Below are 18720 nucleotides of genomic sequence, written 5' to 3' on the forward strand. Positions count from 1 at the left end.
TCTCACTAAAGACACCTCTTTTTCATGCATTATGGTTCCATTTAGATTAGCATGCACTCTCTCAGTCCATGATCACAGGCTAAGGCCATGTTCCAAACTGAACCCTTGAAATCTTCCAGGCAATTTCACCGGCGTTGTCACACCCTCATAGACTGGCGTTGCAATGAAACCGTGTGATCCCACCGCTCAAAATCAATGATAAGATGTTGCAGTTGTTGGAATGCTTCAAAGTAACCTAATTCGAGGCCGTGTTTTTGTCTCACTAATTCTCCGATCTTTAAGAATGTGGGGTTGCGTCTGTGTTACCTGTACAACATCAATTCAGAATACAGCACTTCGACCTCTGTCTACTGATACCGTGTACCTTCAGTTACTCTTCGGTACTGAGCAGAGATGATAAGCCAACAATAGTTACAGATCAAGCTGTGGCTTTCAAGAAAACCAATTTGAGTGTTGTCATATCTTGCTGAGTCGATGTACACACAATATTCGAATATAATGCCACAAGTCCAAAACCCCTCACTGACCAATCCCAAAGCTTGCATTAACTATGTCTAATTAAGTACTTAGTAAATAGCATGACTCTCACGCAGGACAAACGTCATAATCTAGTTGTAGAAATGCCGTACAACCGGTGAATGCGTCTCGTTACCATAAGCCGAACCCCCATATATCAAATACGAATCATCAACAAACCCAGATTGCAAAATAATATCCTGTCGATCCCCAAACGTGAAAACAGTTTGCATACCCATAACCATATGCTGAAGTATATGACAATGATACATCCACACCCCGGCATCCGTTACTCTAATCCGCCAAGCTCGCCATCCAGACGGAGAAAGTGGGTTTGTCTTCTCCCGATACCGATAAAGAACAGAAGTATCGCGCTGAACTGGATGGGTTGATCTGAGTCGTTCTTCATTGGCCGTCGCGTTATATAAACCATCTCCTCCGCCAATATCAAAGTAGTGTCTACCATGAGCGTGGAAAGGGTGAGCATCAACACCTCCATTATTGAAGGTACCTTGGTTTTGCCAGATTATTTCAATGACCTCGCCTATTTTTGCGGGGAAGGTTCGTGTGATGTTGTCGAAGCCATTACCCCGGGATAGCGCTCGTTCGTATGTACCGTCTGTGTTGAGTTTCCCATTGTAAATGTCAACTAAGTATGGTGATTGAGCAAAATTCTCTACCCAGTCATACCCATTCTGCAACCAAATGGTATGATCACTGACATTTTGGTGAACATCGATGATGATCCTCCGAGTTACTTCTTCCAGTCTGGGGAAGTCGTGATTTGGATGTAAAGGCTCCAACTCATAATCCAGCCATCCTTCGACAATCTTCGCTACTGGCAGCGGTGGTGGCGAAGGAACGGTCTTCAAATCAGCCTCGTCTTGGCCTGAGTATTGAAGAACGGCGAAATTGGTCAGAGTTTTCGGTCTGGCAAGAGTGGTGATTTGAATATAATAGTGTCGTTTTTTGGCTTTCTTCAATTCGACCTCCGACTTGGCGGTTAATAGGACACTGTATCTCTGACCAGATCCAATTTGCAAGAAGCTGGTATTCAGTTGCTTGGTATAATGGCCATCCGCTTCGATAATAGATACATCGTGACTCTCAATGGCAAGCGAAACAAAGGACAATGCGGTGGCTCCGATGAATCTCAAGCGATATGACAAGCCCGGTTTAATTGAGATTGAAGCCAATTGACACGAGCCCGTTTCATTGCTTGCCTGACGACTGTGTCCATTTACCAGGATAGCCTTGGTCTCTCCACTCCATGTGAAATTCGTCGAAGTCAGACCATCGACAATAGCCTTGTCCGTCTCGTTGAAGAAATCCGAAATCAAAATTGTTCGCTCTTCATCATAGTGGATGGGTGGAGGATGAGCCGAATCAACTATCAGGGATCCCTTGGCGGAGACAGCCTGAAATCCAACATGAGAGTGATAGAAGTAGGTTCCTGCAGTACCCTCTTCAGGTTTGACCTCATAGTCAAAAAAGTGACCCGCAGGAATAGGCCACTGGCTTGCTGCTGGACTTCCATCGGAGAAAGGGGCAGTGAACGCGGTCAAACCGTGCCAGTGCTATCATTAACGTTAGTAGAGTATGTAAAATGACTGGCATTTAACTGCCTACAATAGTCGTATTCTCATCCTTCATATCATTGTAGACACGAATCCAATTAACCTGCCCTTCCTTGAGGCGTAACTCCGGACCAGGTGACGATCCATTAACCAAAACCGAGTACCTACTCGTACAAGCCTCGTCATAATCCCGCGCTGTTACCCGCAGAATATGATCCGGCTGAAAGGAATCATCATGAACGACAGACCCCAGCGACACTTTCACCAGCCCAAGAAGAAAAGCCAGACCGATCCTGATGTTCTTCATTTTGTAGAGATCCGCTTGTAATGCATCATTCAGGTTGGAGTTAAAATTGGACGCTGTCAAGGAGAAACCCCAATCTATTAAATATCCGCCAAGAATGTCGTACTCGATTTAATCCATCACAGCCCCCCAATTCAGTGCGCTGGCAATGACAGCAATGAAGTTCTCTGAATCAGGGGATACGATGCGCTATCCTGTTGTGATTGGTGTAAATGTACGAGTAAGGCCTCCTACTTCACGATCTTGGCTATCGAATTAGGAAATGATGTACATTTTGTTATGAATGTCTCCCAGTGCGATGACACCGCTTCTTAGTTGAATGTGGATGGAAAATACTTATTATAGATTTTGGATTGATAGAACCTTTCATGAATTGTCTTTTTTTAAAAATAACAGAGTTGAATGCGCTGCCACTCGGCCCCAGGTGCTCGATGACTCCTTCCAGGCCTGCATCCGATTGTCAAGGGATCGAACGAGTTCCCACGATTCCTCATCACTTTGAGGGCCTTTAAATTATTCATCCGGAGATTTACCATGATGCACTCGCGTTGACACACCTCACTATTACTGCGAATGCAAGTATATCATGGTTTTTGCTTCAAGGGAGATTTGATGTGCTTTAATACACCTATGTGCTTGGATTTTTAAATCAATTTGACCACGCCCAGAGACGAGCGAAATATAGAAATTACAACAAGCCCAAAAATATAATCTCTCCAAGCGACTCTCGTCTTATCAAATCCATTTAATTATCATAATCTCTATATCAATAAGCAAGTTTCGAAGAACTTCAAAGATAATACCCTTTTATGCTTAGAGATCTACACAAAAACAAGCTCAAGTATTTCCCAACTAATCTCTTGATAGACTTAGACGATCGCTTATATTAATAAACATCTGTGTGGTACATACCAATTTGCTCCAGCCAAGCTTTGTGGAGTAAACCAGGCACAAGCGTACCTACGCTCATAGGTATGACCCACAGTATCTATGCCCATACATGAGGCCAGGGCAATAAAATGCCCGTTTGGTCAGATCTCGGGCACTTGCAGCACATGGCTTTGTGTGACATTGAAGCAGCCTCGAGCTAACTGGACTGTGATCGAGTTACATATAAGTATATGTTGATCTTATCGAGGCTAGTAAGCTGATAGATCTGTATACTAGGGTAGCTAGGGTACTAAGTTAGTAGGATTATAACTTGAACCTTGGAAGTATCGCACTTCATCACCAATTAGTAAGAAGATACTACTAACTAACTACTAGTAATGAATAGTATCACTTCCTGCCTCAACCTGAGTTAGCATCAGAAGCAAAGAAATGCAAAGAGAGCAAATGTTGCCAAGCCGAGGGTTGATGCCCAGCCACCAAGAGATCAGTGATCGTCAAAAAGCGGGCCCTGGACCCTGATAATCCATACATACTAGAACCAATAAATAAATACGGACTACTGCTCATTGTATGCTCACGGCCTGAATATATTCCGATCATTACATAGTAAATTCTCGGGTACATCTTCAACTCCGTGCGGGGAACAACCTCGTTGCATTCGCATCCAGCCATGAAGACCAGCTAATCCCAGTTGGGCACGCGGAATGTGAAAAGAAGAACAAATCAGAGTATCTTCACCGACGATCCCATCACACGCTCCCCCATCGCTTATGCAACTTATCTCTCCGATCCCCGAATGGTTGATACCAAGCTGGGGTAATGATCATCTGCGAGTTCTCTACGCTTTGTCTTTTTTAGCTGTGTCTGTCTATTCCGTACCGAATACACACTATTGACGAGGTGCATATCTATGCTACTCTAGAGTGGAAAGACTTAAGTACTCGCGTGCCTCCTGCCAGGCTTGATGTCATCATTCGCGACTCTATCCACCACTTCCTACTAATCACTGCTATTCGGTGATTTTTCTATCATGGCTAATCTCCGACTTGGGGCTGCTTTTGCTGCCCTTACCCTGACCTTGTTGGTGTTTATGCAACTCTTAGCAGTTGTTCGCTATAATGATAAGGTTCCCATTGGCAGTTTTGATCGCAACTTCAATCAGTGGAGGAGCAGGGCCAATGCCGCGGTAGATGATGATTTATTCTTGGTGGGCGCGGGGAAAGCTGATGTGACTGGGTGCGCAGATAATGTTCAGTGTCCTTGAAAATTGCCCAGTCACTAACTGAAACGGTTCTAGTCCCGTCGTCGAAGTTGATTTCAATGGCTATGCTAGCCTCGATCAACTAGGTACTGGTCTTCGACAGAGAATCTACTCGCGGGCTTTCATCTTTGCCAACCCCAATAAGCCAGAGGATACCTTTATCTATTTGGTTCTCGACACGCTAGCTGGTGACACAGCTGTGCGCGATGGAGTTTTAAAGGGACTCGCAGCTCTGGGTAGTGACTATGAACGGTACGGCCAGCATAACCTGGCTCTGACTGGAACACACTCGCATTCCGGGCCTGGCGCTTGGATGAACTACCTTCTACCCCAGATTCCCACCAAGGGATTCGATAAGCAGAGTTATCAGGCCATTGTTGACGGCACGATCCTGTCCATCAAGCGTGCTCATGAGAATCTAGCTCTGGGCAGTCTTTCATTCGGCTCAATTGACCTGGAAGACACTAATATCAATCGCAGCCCGTATTCATACGATCACAATCCCGAAGAGGAAAAGGCGCGATACTCAGCAAAAGTTGACAAGACCTTGACTCTTCTTCGATTTGACCGTGAATCGGATAACAAGACTGCCGCAGTCCTTACCTGGTTTCCTGTCCACGGGACTTCCATGTATAACAACAATACTCTGGTGACTGGCGATAACAAAGGTGTGGCTGCTTATCTCTTCGAGAGAAGTGTTGAAGGTGACTCGAGATTTACCGATGATGCGGTCATTGGTTTCTCCCAGGCGAATGTCGGAGACACTAGTCCGAACATCCTGGGTGCATGGTGCGAAGATGGTTCGGGTAAGGAATGCACGTATGAGGATAGCACATGTGGTGGCACAAACGAGGATTGTCATGGTCGAGGACCTTACTTTCGAGAGAAGGACAACGGTGCAAAGAGTTGTTTCGAAATTGGGAAGCGCCAGTATTCAGCGGCAAAGAAGCTTTACGAACAACTAGACTCTGATCCGATTCCTATAAAGAGCAGTTCAGACGTCCGATCTTTCCATGTCTTTCATGATATGAATGGTTATGAGTTTACATCTCCATTCAATGGTAGCACCCTAAAGACCTGCCCTGCAGCACTGGGATATTCGTTTGCTGCAGGAACAACAGACGGACCAGGTACGTTGAAGCATACAAAAAAGCCCAAATAATTTCAAATTACTAATTCGTCTTAAGGTGCCTTTGATTTCACCCAAAATGCAACAGGACCAGCTACGAAGAATCCTTTGTGGATGGTTGCTCGCGCAGCCATTCATCAGCCAAGCCATGAGCAACGAGAATGCCAGGGAGCCAAAGATATCCTTCTAGATGTTGGAACTCTTACGGTACCCTATGCTTGGGCTGCAGATATCATTGATGTACAGGTACTTCGCGTGGGGCAACTATTCATCATAATATCGACCAGCGAGGCCACTACCATGTCGGGTAGACGATGGAAAGAGGCCATTGTGAAAGGTGCCAAAGACACACTCTCGGTGGATGAGCCTCTCGCTGTACTTGGCGCTCCATCAAATAGCTACGCCCACTACGTCACAACAGAGGAAGAGTATAATGTGCAGCGATACGAAGGAGCTTCCACTCTATACGGACCTAACGAGCTGGCGGCATATATCAATTTGACCCTCACTTATCTACCCTACCTGGGAAGCTCAGCAAGTCTTCCCGATATTCCCACGGGCCCGAGTCCCCCAATCAATACAGATAAATCGCTCAGCTTCATAACCGGCGTCGTTTACGACGAACACCCAATCGGCAAGTCTTTCGGAGAAGTCAAATCAAACCCAGACAATAAAACCTACAGTCCCGGCGACACAGTCAGCACAACTTTCATTGGCGCTAACCCACGCAATAATCTTCGACAAGAATCTACCTACGCGGCAGTAGAGCGCAAAGATCCCGAATCCGGAGACTGGAAAGTCGTTCGAAATGACAGGGACTGGAACTTGGTTTTCTCCTGGGAGAGAACAAATTTGGTGTTGGGGTATAGTGAGGTTACTATTTCCTGGCATATCGAGGATGATTATTATAGTGTCGATGATCCAAGTCCCGTGCAGAGCGGAACTTATCGTATGCATTACTATGGGGATTCGAGGAATGCCCTTGGAAAGATCTCATCTTTTGAAGGGATTGGGGATACTTTTACGGTGTCGGCATGATTTATTGTTTTCGGGTATGAAGCTGCGCCAGGATATAATTAATTTGGAATTTGTATCTTAACCTCGGCCATTGTCAGATTGTTCGACAATGATTTGCCCATTGTGTGGATTAGTGAAGAATATTGGAGAGCTTGAAGTAATGGAGGAGGTTGGCAAGCTGTTAAAATTGTTGCTCGGGGACGATAATATGGGAGGATGAAAAGGTGGGAGTCCGCACAGTACCTTTCATTTTCCATCCTGTGTACCCAGATGTCCCATGTCCTTGAACAAATATTATGTGTTTTTTTTAACCCAGAAGCAAAGGTAATCTAGATGAAAACTTTCACGGGCACCCTCCGTTCAGTATCCCGTAATCCATCAAGAATAGATGCGGTCACAAGTTGACACTTTGCTTCTGTAGCCTGGGAGCAACATACTAACGCCAATACAAATTCCCACATCATCCATAGGAGATTGAGGACACCTCCCCCAGCAGCTACAGTGCGCTCGTAAGCAAGCTGAAACTTATCGAAAGAGATCCACTCAGTACCGGCACCCTCGTGTACATGCCCAAATACATGGAGTCGTGGTTGAACTCTCCATAGTGATTTGAGTAGATGAACACAGCCGAGTTTAAGTAAATCTAAGTGTGCATTTGGTGGCCCATGTGTGATCAGTACATTGTACATCAGTTCCTTCAGGCACCGAGTCAGTCCATATCTCTTTGTTTCGAGAATATTGAAAAGCCCAATTCCCATGTCGTATAGAATAAGGGCTTCCAAAGATATTCAGCCGACGCCCATTAGGACATATAACTGCTACTTGCTGATTTTCGAGATAGATCAGATTTCTTCAGTCAAGCTGAGCTCTTTAAGAAACTGCTTGGCCATCAGGATCACGATATGCAGCATCAAGTAATAAGTCATGTTTTCCCGCAACAATAATTTTTGTATGATGAGGTCGGGAACGTAACCAAGACAATGTCTTCTGGAGCTCTTCAAAAGATCCGGAATGCGTCAAATCGACGGCATGAATAAGAATATCTCTATCAGGTAAAGGCATCTGGATATTATGAGTATCGGAAATACAGACAATCGAAACAGCCTGAGACTTGCTGAGCGGTGTAGAGCTGGAATAAATTGACGCCAACTGTAAAGGCTTCGTGCTACGAAGAGAGAAGGCTGAGCTCGAAATCGCTGCCATGGCCCAGGCCGTTTTCGATTCAGCAGCTCATGCAGGCCTGACATGATTAAATCGTGAGTGTCTCAATTTTAATGTGCTTGTAATGAGAGGGGGCACATTTACAACAGGGCGTAGTGTGGAGAGGATGGAGAAGAAAAGTAGAAGGTTGGACGTGGTTGCGCGGTGACGCGCTGTATCGGGAATAAGTCCTGAAGGGGTTTAGTGTAGAAGGATGTTTTAACACATGGTTTTGATAACATGCTAACAAATAAATAAAGTCAACTACCCATAGTTCAATCGTAGTCGATATCGCTCTCGGTAAATTGGTGAGACTCCAAAGAAAGCCTATCCAGTGTCCAAGTCTTGCCGCCATCAGCAGTCTGTAGACCAGAATTCTTCTGCCATTTGGTATATAATCCTTCAGACCAGGAAGGATCCGCTTCGTTGAGAACGATAGTAGTGTCTATGTATTCTAATATTTCGATTAGATTTTATCGACAGCTGAAAATAAAGCAGATTTAACTCACTGTGCGCCGCGGAACGTCCCAGACAGGTGCCTTCTTGACATTCTACAGTGACATCCCAGCGAGTGGCATGACCAGAGTCTATAATGAATTAGGTGTTTGAATCAAGGAATTCGCAAAGTCATTAAAGACTTACCGGTTGAGATTGTGGAGACAATCTTGCCATTAATGGCAGCAGATTGGTCGTATCCACCGGTAGAGTCATTATAGACGTCTGTAGAAAAATGAGTCTAGGAATCGATAGTCACTGACTAGTGCTGAGAGAAAACTTACAATGCATAGTGACCTTGTCGCCAGCAGAAGCAGGTACCATTTTGCCTTGTTTTTGATAATCTACAATCATAGTCATCAATGACACTGCGACGGGCCATTCTTGTAAAAAGAGAAATAAAAAGAAAAGGATAAATTGAACTACTCACCCTGAAGAGTACTCGCAAAAACACACCATTGTCCAGATTGAGCACCACACTCACTGTAAATGAAGTTAATATGATTGCTCTCCATGCCCGTGTCGGCAGAATATTACCAACCCCGACTTACGCAGCAGGATCCGCAAAAGAAACAGCAATGGCTTGGATCAAGTTGCCGTTCGAAGTCTCCATTCCAGGCCATAAAGCCAGTCGATCTACCTGAGGACTGGGAGTCTTGGGTAAGATAAGGGTGGGATTGGCTTCTCTGATCCATGTAGTACCAGTAGAATCGACCGCGAAGTCGGGGCCAAAACCAATCTTTGTACCGGCATGCGCCAGTCCAAAGAGTGCGAAAGTAGTGAGAAGATCGAGACTGTACATTTTGATTTGGACCCGAGAAAAGAACGAAGGAAGAAAGAAGTTCAATTTTCGAAAATGGAAGAGAAAGTGTCTTTTGGAGCTTAATGATGGGTTTATAAGTTTCAAAATATTAATTACATTATATGCAATAATTTTACTGTCACTCTTTGAGTTACAGAGTGAGACCCAAAAATGGCCAATAATATGTATTTGAGACATGAATTGTTTCGAGCTTTACTCTTCTCAAGTGATATATATGAATAACTAAAGCGATGCAAGCTTTCCATGAATTATACGATCCCACGAGATCGATATTATGATGCTACTTAGTGAAAGGCGAGAATGCCATCACCAACTTCGACCCTAACTTCGTCCCTAAGAATGAAGGCAATTGATCTCTAGACATCCCAAATAGCCTGTCCAATTTGATATACATAAAAGATTAGTCCAGCATATGGATCAGCATGATCTAAATTGATTATTATTTTACCCTTCAAATTTCTGGACCCTGAAACTTGACCCACAGCCAATTTCACGCCTTTCGTTACATCTTCGGAACCGTTTCTCTTTAGAAAACAGACTCGGATATGCAAGCCTATTCTATGTAGATAATCGGTAGCTGAGACTTGGCATTGGTGCCAAATTGAAGACCCAAGACCTGCTTTCCCTGCGAAAGGAGACATCATATCAGGGCTCCTTGAAGGTCCTCATCCACCTCTAATTGGACTGTCCTATATAGTGATGCCGAAGCTCGCGCACTGAAAGTATGATTTGGCTCAGAGATATATTCTATTATATTTATCTCAGTTAGTCGCTAGAACATCATATCGTAGCTAGTCTGACTTTCCCTTGTGGTGAACATTCTTTACTGAGAGCATAACGATCCTCCCATTCGAACTAATCGTGAATGTATGTAATTGAATATAGCAATGAAGAGCGAAATATGAGAAATCTACCCTATATTGAATTCATCTTGAAGTATCGGAATCAAACAGAAAGAAGCAGCAAATTAATGGTTGAGTTATACTGCACAGGTCACATGACATGTCCATATCCGATAAAGTCAATCCGATCGCGATGGAAGATTCACTTGTCAATCACTCCCAAAAATGTCGCTCATTAATGAAGTGCACGACTCCCTGCCATGTAAGTGTCTTTCTCTCAAACAAGATATACTTTCCATCACATCTAACCTGAATCCAGACGTCGACTCCCCACTGACGGAGTCCGCCCGCCAAAAAGCGCAGCAACTGATCAACGCTGAGCTCTCCCCAGACCACAGCACATCCCTACACCCTTCAATTCCCGCCGCGCCAGAATCACACATCAGCGCACTACTCCAACAAGAAATCGACCGTAAAGCTGCCGGCGCCCCACTAAGCGGTGGTATCGATTTATCCCGCTACGAGGCACCCGAAGCACCCACCCGCGCCTCTGACACCGATGCACCAGATCTAGAGGAGTGGCGACAAACTTTACAAAAGGCCTACACTTCCAGCTCGCATTTGTCCAAGCGTCACGAGAACCTAACTCTGTTGGAAGAGTGTGGTAAGAATGCTTGGTTGATAGGTAATTCCCAGTTGGAGGATATCCTTCGGGGACTGGAGAAAGAACTTGCGGAGACAAAGGAAGCTGCGGAAGAAGTGAACCGTCAACGGAAAATTGCTCAGGAATCTAGCCAGGGAGAGTTGGTTAGTTTGCAGGATACTTGGAAGCGGGGGATTGGGGCGGTCCTCGACGTTGAATTGGCATCTGAGGGACTTCGGATGCAAATTCTGGAGCATAGGCGCGTGGCGGCACAGCAACAGCAGAGCTAAGTTCGGACTTGGATTCGCATGTCCTCTCTACCATTGAGTGTAGGTCTCTGCTTCTCTCTTCATCTTTGATCTCTTTCCTGCGTTGGCGAGAGATCGCGCTAGGGGACGATGGGTTGAACTTTAAGGACTCGTTCCACGCATTCTTCGGCGAACAGACTCGTTAAGAGCACACGGAATACTCATATTCTGCCACCCTGCGTCAATCAGTGCTCGCGGGTGCTCAGGTATCGCCGGATCGATATCTGGGCGTTGAAATATTTGGAAGACTCGCTTTACCCAGCTACCTGCTGTCCTAATGCTCGAGGTCTCCTACGCGGTTCAATGCGCATATCCCGATCACAAAGTCACACTTGGTTGCATTTCTGTTACTCAAAATCCTCTGGGGATAGACCCAACTACGATACCAAGAATAATACGAATTTTCAAACACTTTCATTCCCATAATCCGACTCCCGCTAACCTGTGATAGTAAATGCTATTCATTTAATTACGGCAATCCACCTAGGAATTCCTATGTGCATTCCCCTTGACTGTTAAGAAGAGCCTAGGGCATCGAATTTCCTTCACAATTTCACCTCGGGCGAAACAATATTCACATCAACCCCTTCTTCCTTAACAGCCACAGGCCCAACTTTATCAACTGGACTCGTCTTACCAGCCTTCGAATTCCAGTCCAAAACCTCCTTGCTCATGCCCTCCAACGTAGTCAAAGGTGGATTATAACCTAATCCACCCAACTCAGGTGCCTTTCTGGCACGCGCATCATCCGCAACGCAATAGACGTCCGAGATTGAGAACAGCGAAGGTTGTACCTGGTTCAAATCACCCTTGATTTTAGGCAGAAGCCAGGGGAGATATTTGAATTGAATGACAGAGTACAGTTCGACCATATATGATAGGAGAAAGAGTGGTGCGGGAGGAATAGTCGGAAACGAGACTGGAGTTTTGGACAGAGTTTCCAATAGCGTGTAGATATCGCTGAAAGCAATGGCTGGATTTGGATCCGTCACGACAAATGATTGTCCGCCTGTATTTGGGAGTGAAGAGTTTGGTTGGCTTTGTTCTAGAAGACGTTGTTCGTAAAGGAGGTGGGCGATAGAGACGTTCTCTGCATTAACAAAGCTTTGAATAACAGGTCGAACCCAGCTGTATCTCGTTAGTCGTTTGTTCTCTTTCTCCCGAATATCATTTATTCAAGCCAAGAAGGATCTACTCACGTTGGACTCCCCTGGTTGCGTAGGTACACCCCCGTGATAGTCATACTAGCATCACTTCCAATTCCATAAATCCCATTCGCGGGACGAATACATCCAGTCCGGAAATTCGACGAAGGATCATCAGCCGCACGAACTATCTGCTCTGCTTCAACCTTAGTCACAGCATAATTTCCAAAGAATTCATCATGACGCTCGGGTAACTTTGCATCATCGCTAATAATTTGAAAAGCTCGCTTAGGCAATTTCGTCCACGGAGATACCCAGAACCCTAGTTTATGAAGAGTGACTGAACCAGAAGAAGTCGAAACAAAGCATGAGGCTTTCGCCTCTTTCGCAGCATTGAGAACATTTCGTGTTCCTTCGATATTTACTTTGCTGCATAGTGGTAGGAACATCTCCAGTCGATCTTGGGGACGGATAATGGCTGCAGTGTGGAAGACAGTTAATGGGAGCTGAGAGACGGTTTCTGACCATGGTTGTTGAAAAGCAGTCGTGACAGCCAATTCATCTGTAATATTTGTTTTGACGAAGGTGACGCCCTGGGCGAGAATGTCCTGCGTTGGTGATAGGAGATCTAAAACACGCACTGCAGAGGGATCTTCACCCGTGCAAGAAGATGCGATACAATCCAACCTCCAACAAGCCCTAGAAATTGTTAGACGAGATCATCGAAAGATTTGGAGAATGATTTTATTTTTTGGATTGTTTGGAACTTTTTTTTTGGCTTGTTTCGGGGGTTTGCTGTATGTCATGCAGAACGTACCGGATCCACCTACAACCACATAGCGCCGCGTCTGTTTGGGCGGAATACTCTTGCTCACATCGACAGGGTTTTCGATTGCTTTCTTATAAGCATCTTTGATTTCATCAACGGTCCAGCGACGCGGAGAAGCTTCTTTTGCCTCGGGAGGAACAGTCTTCATGACAGAGTTGACATGGAGTAGGTAGAGGCCAAGCCCTAGCAGCGCAGCTAAGATGGGTATCATTCTATCACTGCAGATTGCGTTTGAATCGACTCGAATCATACACTCCGTGGAAATTCAAGTTGCACTTTGAAATCGATTGAATATTCTCAACGCAAAGCCTGCTTTCGAACCAAATAGCAAAATTTCAAAGGATTTTCAAGATCGGCGCCATAGATTAATTCGGTGATACAGTCGGACAATACTCCATGGAAGGATCCTCGAAGGATGAAATAAAATTGAATGGTCAAGCCAAATAAAATTCCTTTCAAGAAAAATAAGAATACTATCCAAGAGAAATGACCTCCTATTAATTGATTACTCAATTAAAAATTTCTTTGTTTAACTATTGGTTCAGTTCGACCAGATCTTATTGTTAAGCTCTGATTCCACGCAATTTCGCCAAAGAAGGGGTCGCTTAGAGCCCAACGGCTCGGTTAGTTCTAAACGAAGGCAAGCTGAGCTGTGGTTGGTGGGCGAATGGAATTTCTCCGAAGTTTGATCGATTCAGGAATTCCACAGCGAGCTTCGAGGCGGTGGGCTTTAAGTGTAGTCTATGGTTCCACCATCTTTACCTTGATGATGTTTTACAGAGTAGATGATAGTTACATAGTACGATCAGATCGAATATCTAGGTGTGTTAAGCCTTGTTCATTAGACAAAATGCAGATCGGGGTTGGTTTAAGCATTTATTATTGTGCGGATACTACCTCGGTACTATAATAGATAGTGTACACCGTTCATAGTCATACAAACTTTGAATATGATCAAGTAACTCTGAAGATTGAATAGTACATAGTTAGCATTGTTTTGCAAAATTCGGATGTAACCCTGAACAATCTCATTGGACAGAATATGGTTTGCATCTAATTTTGTAGAGATCAGATTGTTCAGGCCAGTGCAAGTGGAGCCATCCGTCTGTGTCTTTCGGCCTAGCCCGTTTTTGAGTATCTTGAATAGTAGTACATTAAGTACCCTAAGGGATGGACCTTTCAAGTTAGAGGTATATTTTAATTCTTTTCAGTTACTAAAGCTTCATAATAGCAGCATTTCAGTATAAAGGTTCATTCCAACTCCTGGCCATAGTATACGCTTTGCGAGATAAACTTCGGCCGATAGGGCATGCTCTGGAAGTTGAATGGCAAATATTCTATCTTCTGGCCTGAAAAAGGCTCGTTTTTCTGGAGCCTAGGATAACCTTCAATGCTTCCTTAGTTTACTTGGGGGAACATGTAAGTATAAAGGTGTGTCCTACACACTTTCATAGTATTGATAGACGATGGAAGGGAAGAGAAAATACATTCTTGAGATCGTGTGTTGGTATGGAACAAGTAAATTCAGATATACAGAGCGACAATAGCTATTTATCTTCATTAACACTAGAATACTCCAATTATACCTTAGGTATATTATGTTCAACTGCGTGTGTCTCGGAAATCCCATCTCTTGCGGAAACATCCATGCTCAACGGAATGGATTCCGTTGTTCCGCACGGAATGAAACATCAACATCAACCGACCTTGCAATGCCGATAACAATGCCCTCTCGTCGGCAATCCGTTCGACATTCAGACGGAAGGGAAATTCTTCTGCCGATAATTCAGAGCCGATCGCGGCCCGTTTTATACCAGCCGATAATCACGTTCACCAAGCCCATCCATCACACTGCACGAGCAGATGAGCACAACCCATGTCCATCGCAAAGAACCCCGAGCCCCACAAAAGTAGACGCTCTGAAACAATTCTGCTCAGATCTGCCAAGAGACAAAAGCAGCAGCAACCAACATGTGGCTTCGTGACAGCAACTGGGGATGGCGTATTCGGCAAACCGGCACAATATACCCACTCCGAGGCCAGAATCGACCGGCTTCTCAAAGGTCCACATGGATCCCGGAGCAAATAGGGAATAAGCCTTCCAACCAAGATCAGAACCACACTTGTATGTCTACTCCGTTTTCATGGAGCCACCTAGACATGGAGTTCCCATGGGGAATGACTCCAGGTGAAGTGGGCGTAAAGCTTGGGGAAACATTCAGGAACAAGGAACAGCTACTGTATCTAGCAAAACCTTGGCTCGACGAACAACGCATACTGAATACAGATCAGTACGTACTTCTTACCATTCAGTCTTGATGTCCGTAACAAAAGAAAGCTCCATACGGCTCGCATTGGCCTCGGCCTGCTTTCCGAATCAATCACATCACTCGGCGTTGAAAAGACCTTTTATGGCTCTCGTCAACACTGAAATTAGGCTTATCACTGCCCGAGCCCCACCCCTCAAGGGCCGAAAATTTTTTGTTTCAAAAAGTTGTTGTAAAAGTGCTACAATTTCCAAGGTTTCGCCAGCTTTTTCAGATCGTTCTTGATATTCGATCTTGGCTCTGGTCGGCCCCCCCCCCCTAGTTCAAAGATACCTCGGCGCAAACGCCATCTTCTGGATCATCTAGGTTATACTTCTTTTTCTCCTTTTTTAACCAGCCAAATTACAACCCACCACCCTCTGGACCTAGGAGGGGACTTGAACTTGGTCCTGGTTTCGCCGTAAAGATACCTAGAAAGACCTCTCCGTCTTTCGTGGGGTCTCAATTCGAGGAAAGCCCTAACAACTTTCTATACCCGGCGAATAAGCCATTGCCGGACCTTTAAACTCAAACCCCCGCTTGAACTTTCTTATAGTTCTCCCCGTCACCAGAGTTGTGGATAGACCTTGGAAATATTCAGAATGGCTTCAAACAGTTCTAATGCATCTGCGGAATATACGCAAGAGAAATGGCCTCACAATACCGAGCGATCTCATGATTCGGATTCAATTGGGGAGACAATCTCCTCGGTAGATACTCAAGATGACCATGAAGCACTGGACAAGACCCTTACAACTCGCGCGTCCCGGGTGTCAGACCATATGTCTCTTTCACAGCGTGTCACCACCATCCCAACAAACATGACCGCTGATCCAAACTATGAAGTTGACTGGGATGGCGAAGATGACCCTGAGAACCCGAAAAACTGGACAATATCATATAAAGCCATGGGTTTACTTTTCCTCTCATGGAATACTCTTATCATGTAAGTCAGCTCGTAATAAGTGAAACAACAGTCAGCATGAAGCATGAAGCAGGACATGGCTAACAATCGACAGCGTATTATACTCCACCTCATACACTTCTGGCGTAACTCAAATCGGCAATGAATTTAACGAAAACTCCACAATCGTCACTCTCGGCTTAACATTCTACCTAATCGGTCTCGCAATCGGATCAATGTTCATGGCACCGCTAAGCGAAGTCTACGGACGAAAGGTCGTCTGCGTAACTTGTCTCTTCATCTTCACCATCCTAATTATCCCCTGTGCCCTCGCGAAATCAGTCACTGCTCTAATCGTCGTTCGATTCGTGGGTGCTTTCTTTGGCAGCGTGATGATTTCCACTGCACCGGGAATGGTCGCAGATTTAGTCGACGATGAGCACCGCGCGCTAGCAATTTCAATTTGGAGTATTGGTCCTCTCAATGGACCAGTTTTAGGTCCGGTTATTGGTGGTTTTGTCACGCAGTATCTTGGTTGGCGATGGATGTGCTGGATTGCGCTGATGCTCTCTGCTGTAGCGCTTGTTTTTGCGGTCATTTTGAAGGAAACGTATGCACCCACCTTGTTGCAGAATAAAGCGGCTCGTTTACGCAAAGAGACCGGTGATGAGCGCTGGTGGTCACGATATGATCGAAAAGAGTCCCTATATGAGATTCTCAAGTTGAATTTAAGTCGGCCTTTCGTCATGGCTGTCACCGAGCCTATCTGGTAAGCATCAGTATTTGCAACATCAATCTCAAAACTAGGAAACTTTGCTCATGTTACTTCAGTATTTTCTGGAATATCTACGTTGCTATCGTTTACGGTATTCTCTACCTATGCTTCACTGCTTATCCCATTGTCTTTGGTGATATTCGTGGCTGGAGCCTCGGTCTTTCAGGCCTATCGTTCTTGGGAATTGGCATTGGCGTATTAATTACCATTGCCTGTGAACCTCTCGTCCGTCGTCTGATCAACAGTCACGAAATAGATCCCGAGACAGGCAAAGTTCACCCAGAGGCAATGGTCTCCTTCGTCTGTATCTGCTCAATTCTTATCCCCGTCGGCGAGCTCTGGTTCGCCTGGACCTGTGCTCCAGCATCGATCCACTGGATTGTGCCCCTTCTCGCGGGTATTCCCTTTGGCGCTGGGAACACGGGCGTCTTCATCTACGCATCCAACTACCTCACGTACAGCTACGGAATGTACGCGGCTAGTGCTTTGGCAGGAAATTCCGTGATTCGCAGTGTTCTTGGCGGTGTACTTCCGCTTGTTGGATCGTATATGTATGACAGCCTTGGTCCAAATTGGTCAGGGACATTGCTGGGTCTGTTGGAGGTGGCTATTATCCCGATTCCATTTGTCTTTTACAAATACGGATACAAGATTCGCATGAAGAGTAATCTTATTGTGCGTATGCAAGAGGATAAGAAGAAACTTGAGGGTAAGCGGGCTAGGAGAGCTGTAGGCCAGGGACCTGCGCGCCCAAATGATGAAGAGAAGCAAAATGAGACGAGCTGAGTTAAGCTGAGCTGAGCTCAGTTCTTTGCGTTCTTGGTCTTCTTTCGTTTTTGCATTGCCTGATACCTCATTGTTCTTGCATAGGAAAAGGTTGAAAAGTTCTTTGTTTCTCAAAATATCGCAACAGATTCGTTTCTGCTTGAGTGAAGCTTTAATGTAGCATTCATGATAATGGTAATTAATGTCATGTTCGTCGTTACTAGCCCTGTCCAAGTAGGCCAGACTCGTAATGACAAGGGGCACGAGTCCAGGCTGTGGAACAATCCGGACCGTCTCTTGTTTTCTTCATCCCGCAAATTGCAGACGGCGCTCAACATCCTGCACATTGCGGAGAATGCGCTCATACTCTCCGAGCGCAATGGCACCCGCCGGGAAAACAAGCACTGCATCAATGTGTACCGGTCGTGGAGGAACAGTAGTTGACACCATTGCAGATGTCATCTCATTTGGTTGTTGTGACTGCGAATCAAGCTGATTCGATGAAAATGAAAGAGAAGGTGACTGAGCATCTCGGACATAACCCAGAACATTCAACCATGCGCCAACACGCAATTCCTCTGAAGTGACATCCTCAAGAACAGCATTAATATCCACCGAGACGGCATTTGCCTCTTCTTTTCCTCGTAAATAATTGTGTTCCAGAACGAGATGGCCTTCAGTGACATTATATTGTCTCACGCTGTAGTCAGTACACGATTGTTAGTATAGATCGTTCTATTCCGAACCAATCCCCCAATCTCCAAAACGTACCATCCCAGGAATCGGACCTTTGTATCCGCCGGGAGACACGGCAATTCGTAAAGAAATACACGCTTAGACGCGCGCGGTCCATTCATCCCTGAAACCCACCGTGGGGGATATGAGAGAGTAGAAGTTCATCAAGGAAAGACCGTCGAATACCTCGCAAAGGCCCAGCAAGATCCCCACGTGACTCGATCGGCCCGCGTATGTCATAGGCTCAGAGCGAGG

At 45.3% G+C, this 18720-nt stretch overlaps 8 protein-coding genes across 8 annotated transcripts; 4 read left to right on the plus strand and 4 right to left on the minus strand.

The window, feature by feature from the left end:
- Window positions 1-608: 608 nt before the first annotated feature.
- N7469_011316 (uncharacterized protein) lies at window positions 609-2400 on the minus strand (the record flags this gene model as incomplete). Its single annotated transcript, XM_056650221.1, has 2 exons — window positions 609-2093; window positions 2146-2400. 2 exons carry the CDS (start codon window positions 2398-2400, stop codon window positions 609-611), a joined length of 1740 nt encoding a protein of 579 aa, XP_056495285.1.
- A 1918-nt stretch (window positions 2401-4318) lies between these two features.
- N7469_011317 (neutral/alkaline ceramidase) lies at window positions 4319-6716 on the plus strand (the record flags this gene model as incomplete). The annotated part of the gene is made up of 3 exons (XM_056650222.1): window positions 4319-4524; window positions 4586-5679; window positions 5737-6716. 3 exons carry the CDS (start codon window positions 4319-4321, stop codon window positions 6714-6716), a joined length of 2280 nt encoding a protein of 759 aa, XP_056495286.1.
- Window positions 6717-8170: 1454 nt separating this feature from the next.
- Window positions 8171-9192, minus strand: N7469_011318 (uncharacterized protein; the record flags this gene model as incomplete). Its single annotated transcript, XM_056650223.1, has 6 exons — window positions 8171-8349; window positions 8405-8482; window positions 8538-8615; window positions 8675-8734; window positions 8821-8873; window positions 8942-9192. The coding sequence occupies 6 exons, from the start codon at window positions 9190-9192 to the stop codon at window positions 8171-8173; spliced, it is 699 nt and encodes a 232-aa protein (XP_056495287.1).
- A 1088-nt stretch (window positions 9193-10280) lies between these two features.
- On the plus strand, window positions 10281-10988 carry N7469_011319 (pre-mRNA-splicing factor SPF27 family protein; the record flags this gene model as incomplete). Its single annotated transcript, XM_056650224.1, has 2 exons — window positions 10281-10317; window positions 10375-10988. 2 exons carry the CDS (start codon window positions 10281-10283, stop codon window positions 10986-10988), a joined length of 651 nt encoding a protein of 216 aa, XP_056495288.1.
- A 563-nt stretch (window positions 10989-11551) lies between these two features.
- On the minus strand, window positions 11552-13191 carry N7469_011320 (putative 3-beta hydroxysteroid dehydrogenase/isomerase family protein; the record flags this gene model as incomplete). The annotated part of the gene is made up of 3 exons (XM_056650225.1): window positions 11552-12134; window positions 12206-12850; window positions 12965-13191. The coding sequence occupies 3 exons, from the start codon at window positions 13189-13191 to the stop codon at window positions 11552-11554; spliced, it is 1455 nt and encodes a 484-aa protein (XP_056495289.1).
- Window positions 13192-14951: 1760 nt separating this feature from the next.
- N7469_011321 (uncharacterized protein) lies at window positions 14952-15411 on the plus strand (the record flags this gene model as incomplete). The annotated part of the gene is made up of 2 exons (XM_056650226.1): window positions 14952-15271; window positions 15294-15411. 2 exons carry the CDS (start codon window positions 14952-14954, stop codon window positions 15409-15411), a joined length of 438 nt encoding a protein of 145 aa, XP_056495290.1.
- A 477-nt stretch (window positions 15412-15888) lies between these two features.
- Window positions 15889-17751, plus strand: N7469_011322 (MFS transporter; the record flags this gene model as incomplete). Its single annotated transcript, XM_056650227.1, has 3 exons — window positions 15889-16232; window positions 16306-16959; window positions 17022-17751. 3 exons carry the CDS (start codon window positions 15889-15891, stop codon window positions 17749-17751), a joined length of 1728 nt encoding a protein of 575 aa, XP_056495291.1.
- A 285-nt stretch (window positions 17752-18036) lies between these two features.
- Window positions 18037-18587, minus strand: N7469_011323 (nuclear telomere cap complex subunit Ten1; the record flags this gene model as incomplete). Its single annotated transcript, XM_056650228.1, has 2 exons — window positions 18037-18430; window positions 18502-18587. 2 exons carry the CDS (start codon window positions 18585-18587, stop codon window positions 18037-18039), a joined length of 480 nt encoding a protein of 159 aa, XP_056495292.1.
- Window positions 18588-18720: the final 133 nt, after the last annotated feature.

Source organism: Penicillium citrinum (assembly GCF_028827155.1).
Source record: "Penicillium citrinum strain IBT 23319 chromosome Unknown utg000010l:1.0-1229701.0:1.0-1230130.0, whole genome shotgun sequence".
Classification (NCBI taxonomy): domain Eukaryota; kingdom Fungi; phylum Ascomycota; class Eurotiomycetes; order Eurotiales; family Aspergillaceae; genus Penicillium; species Penicillium citrinum.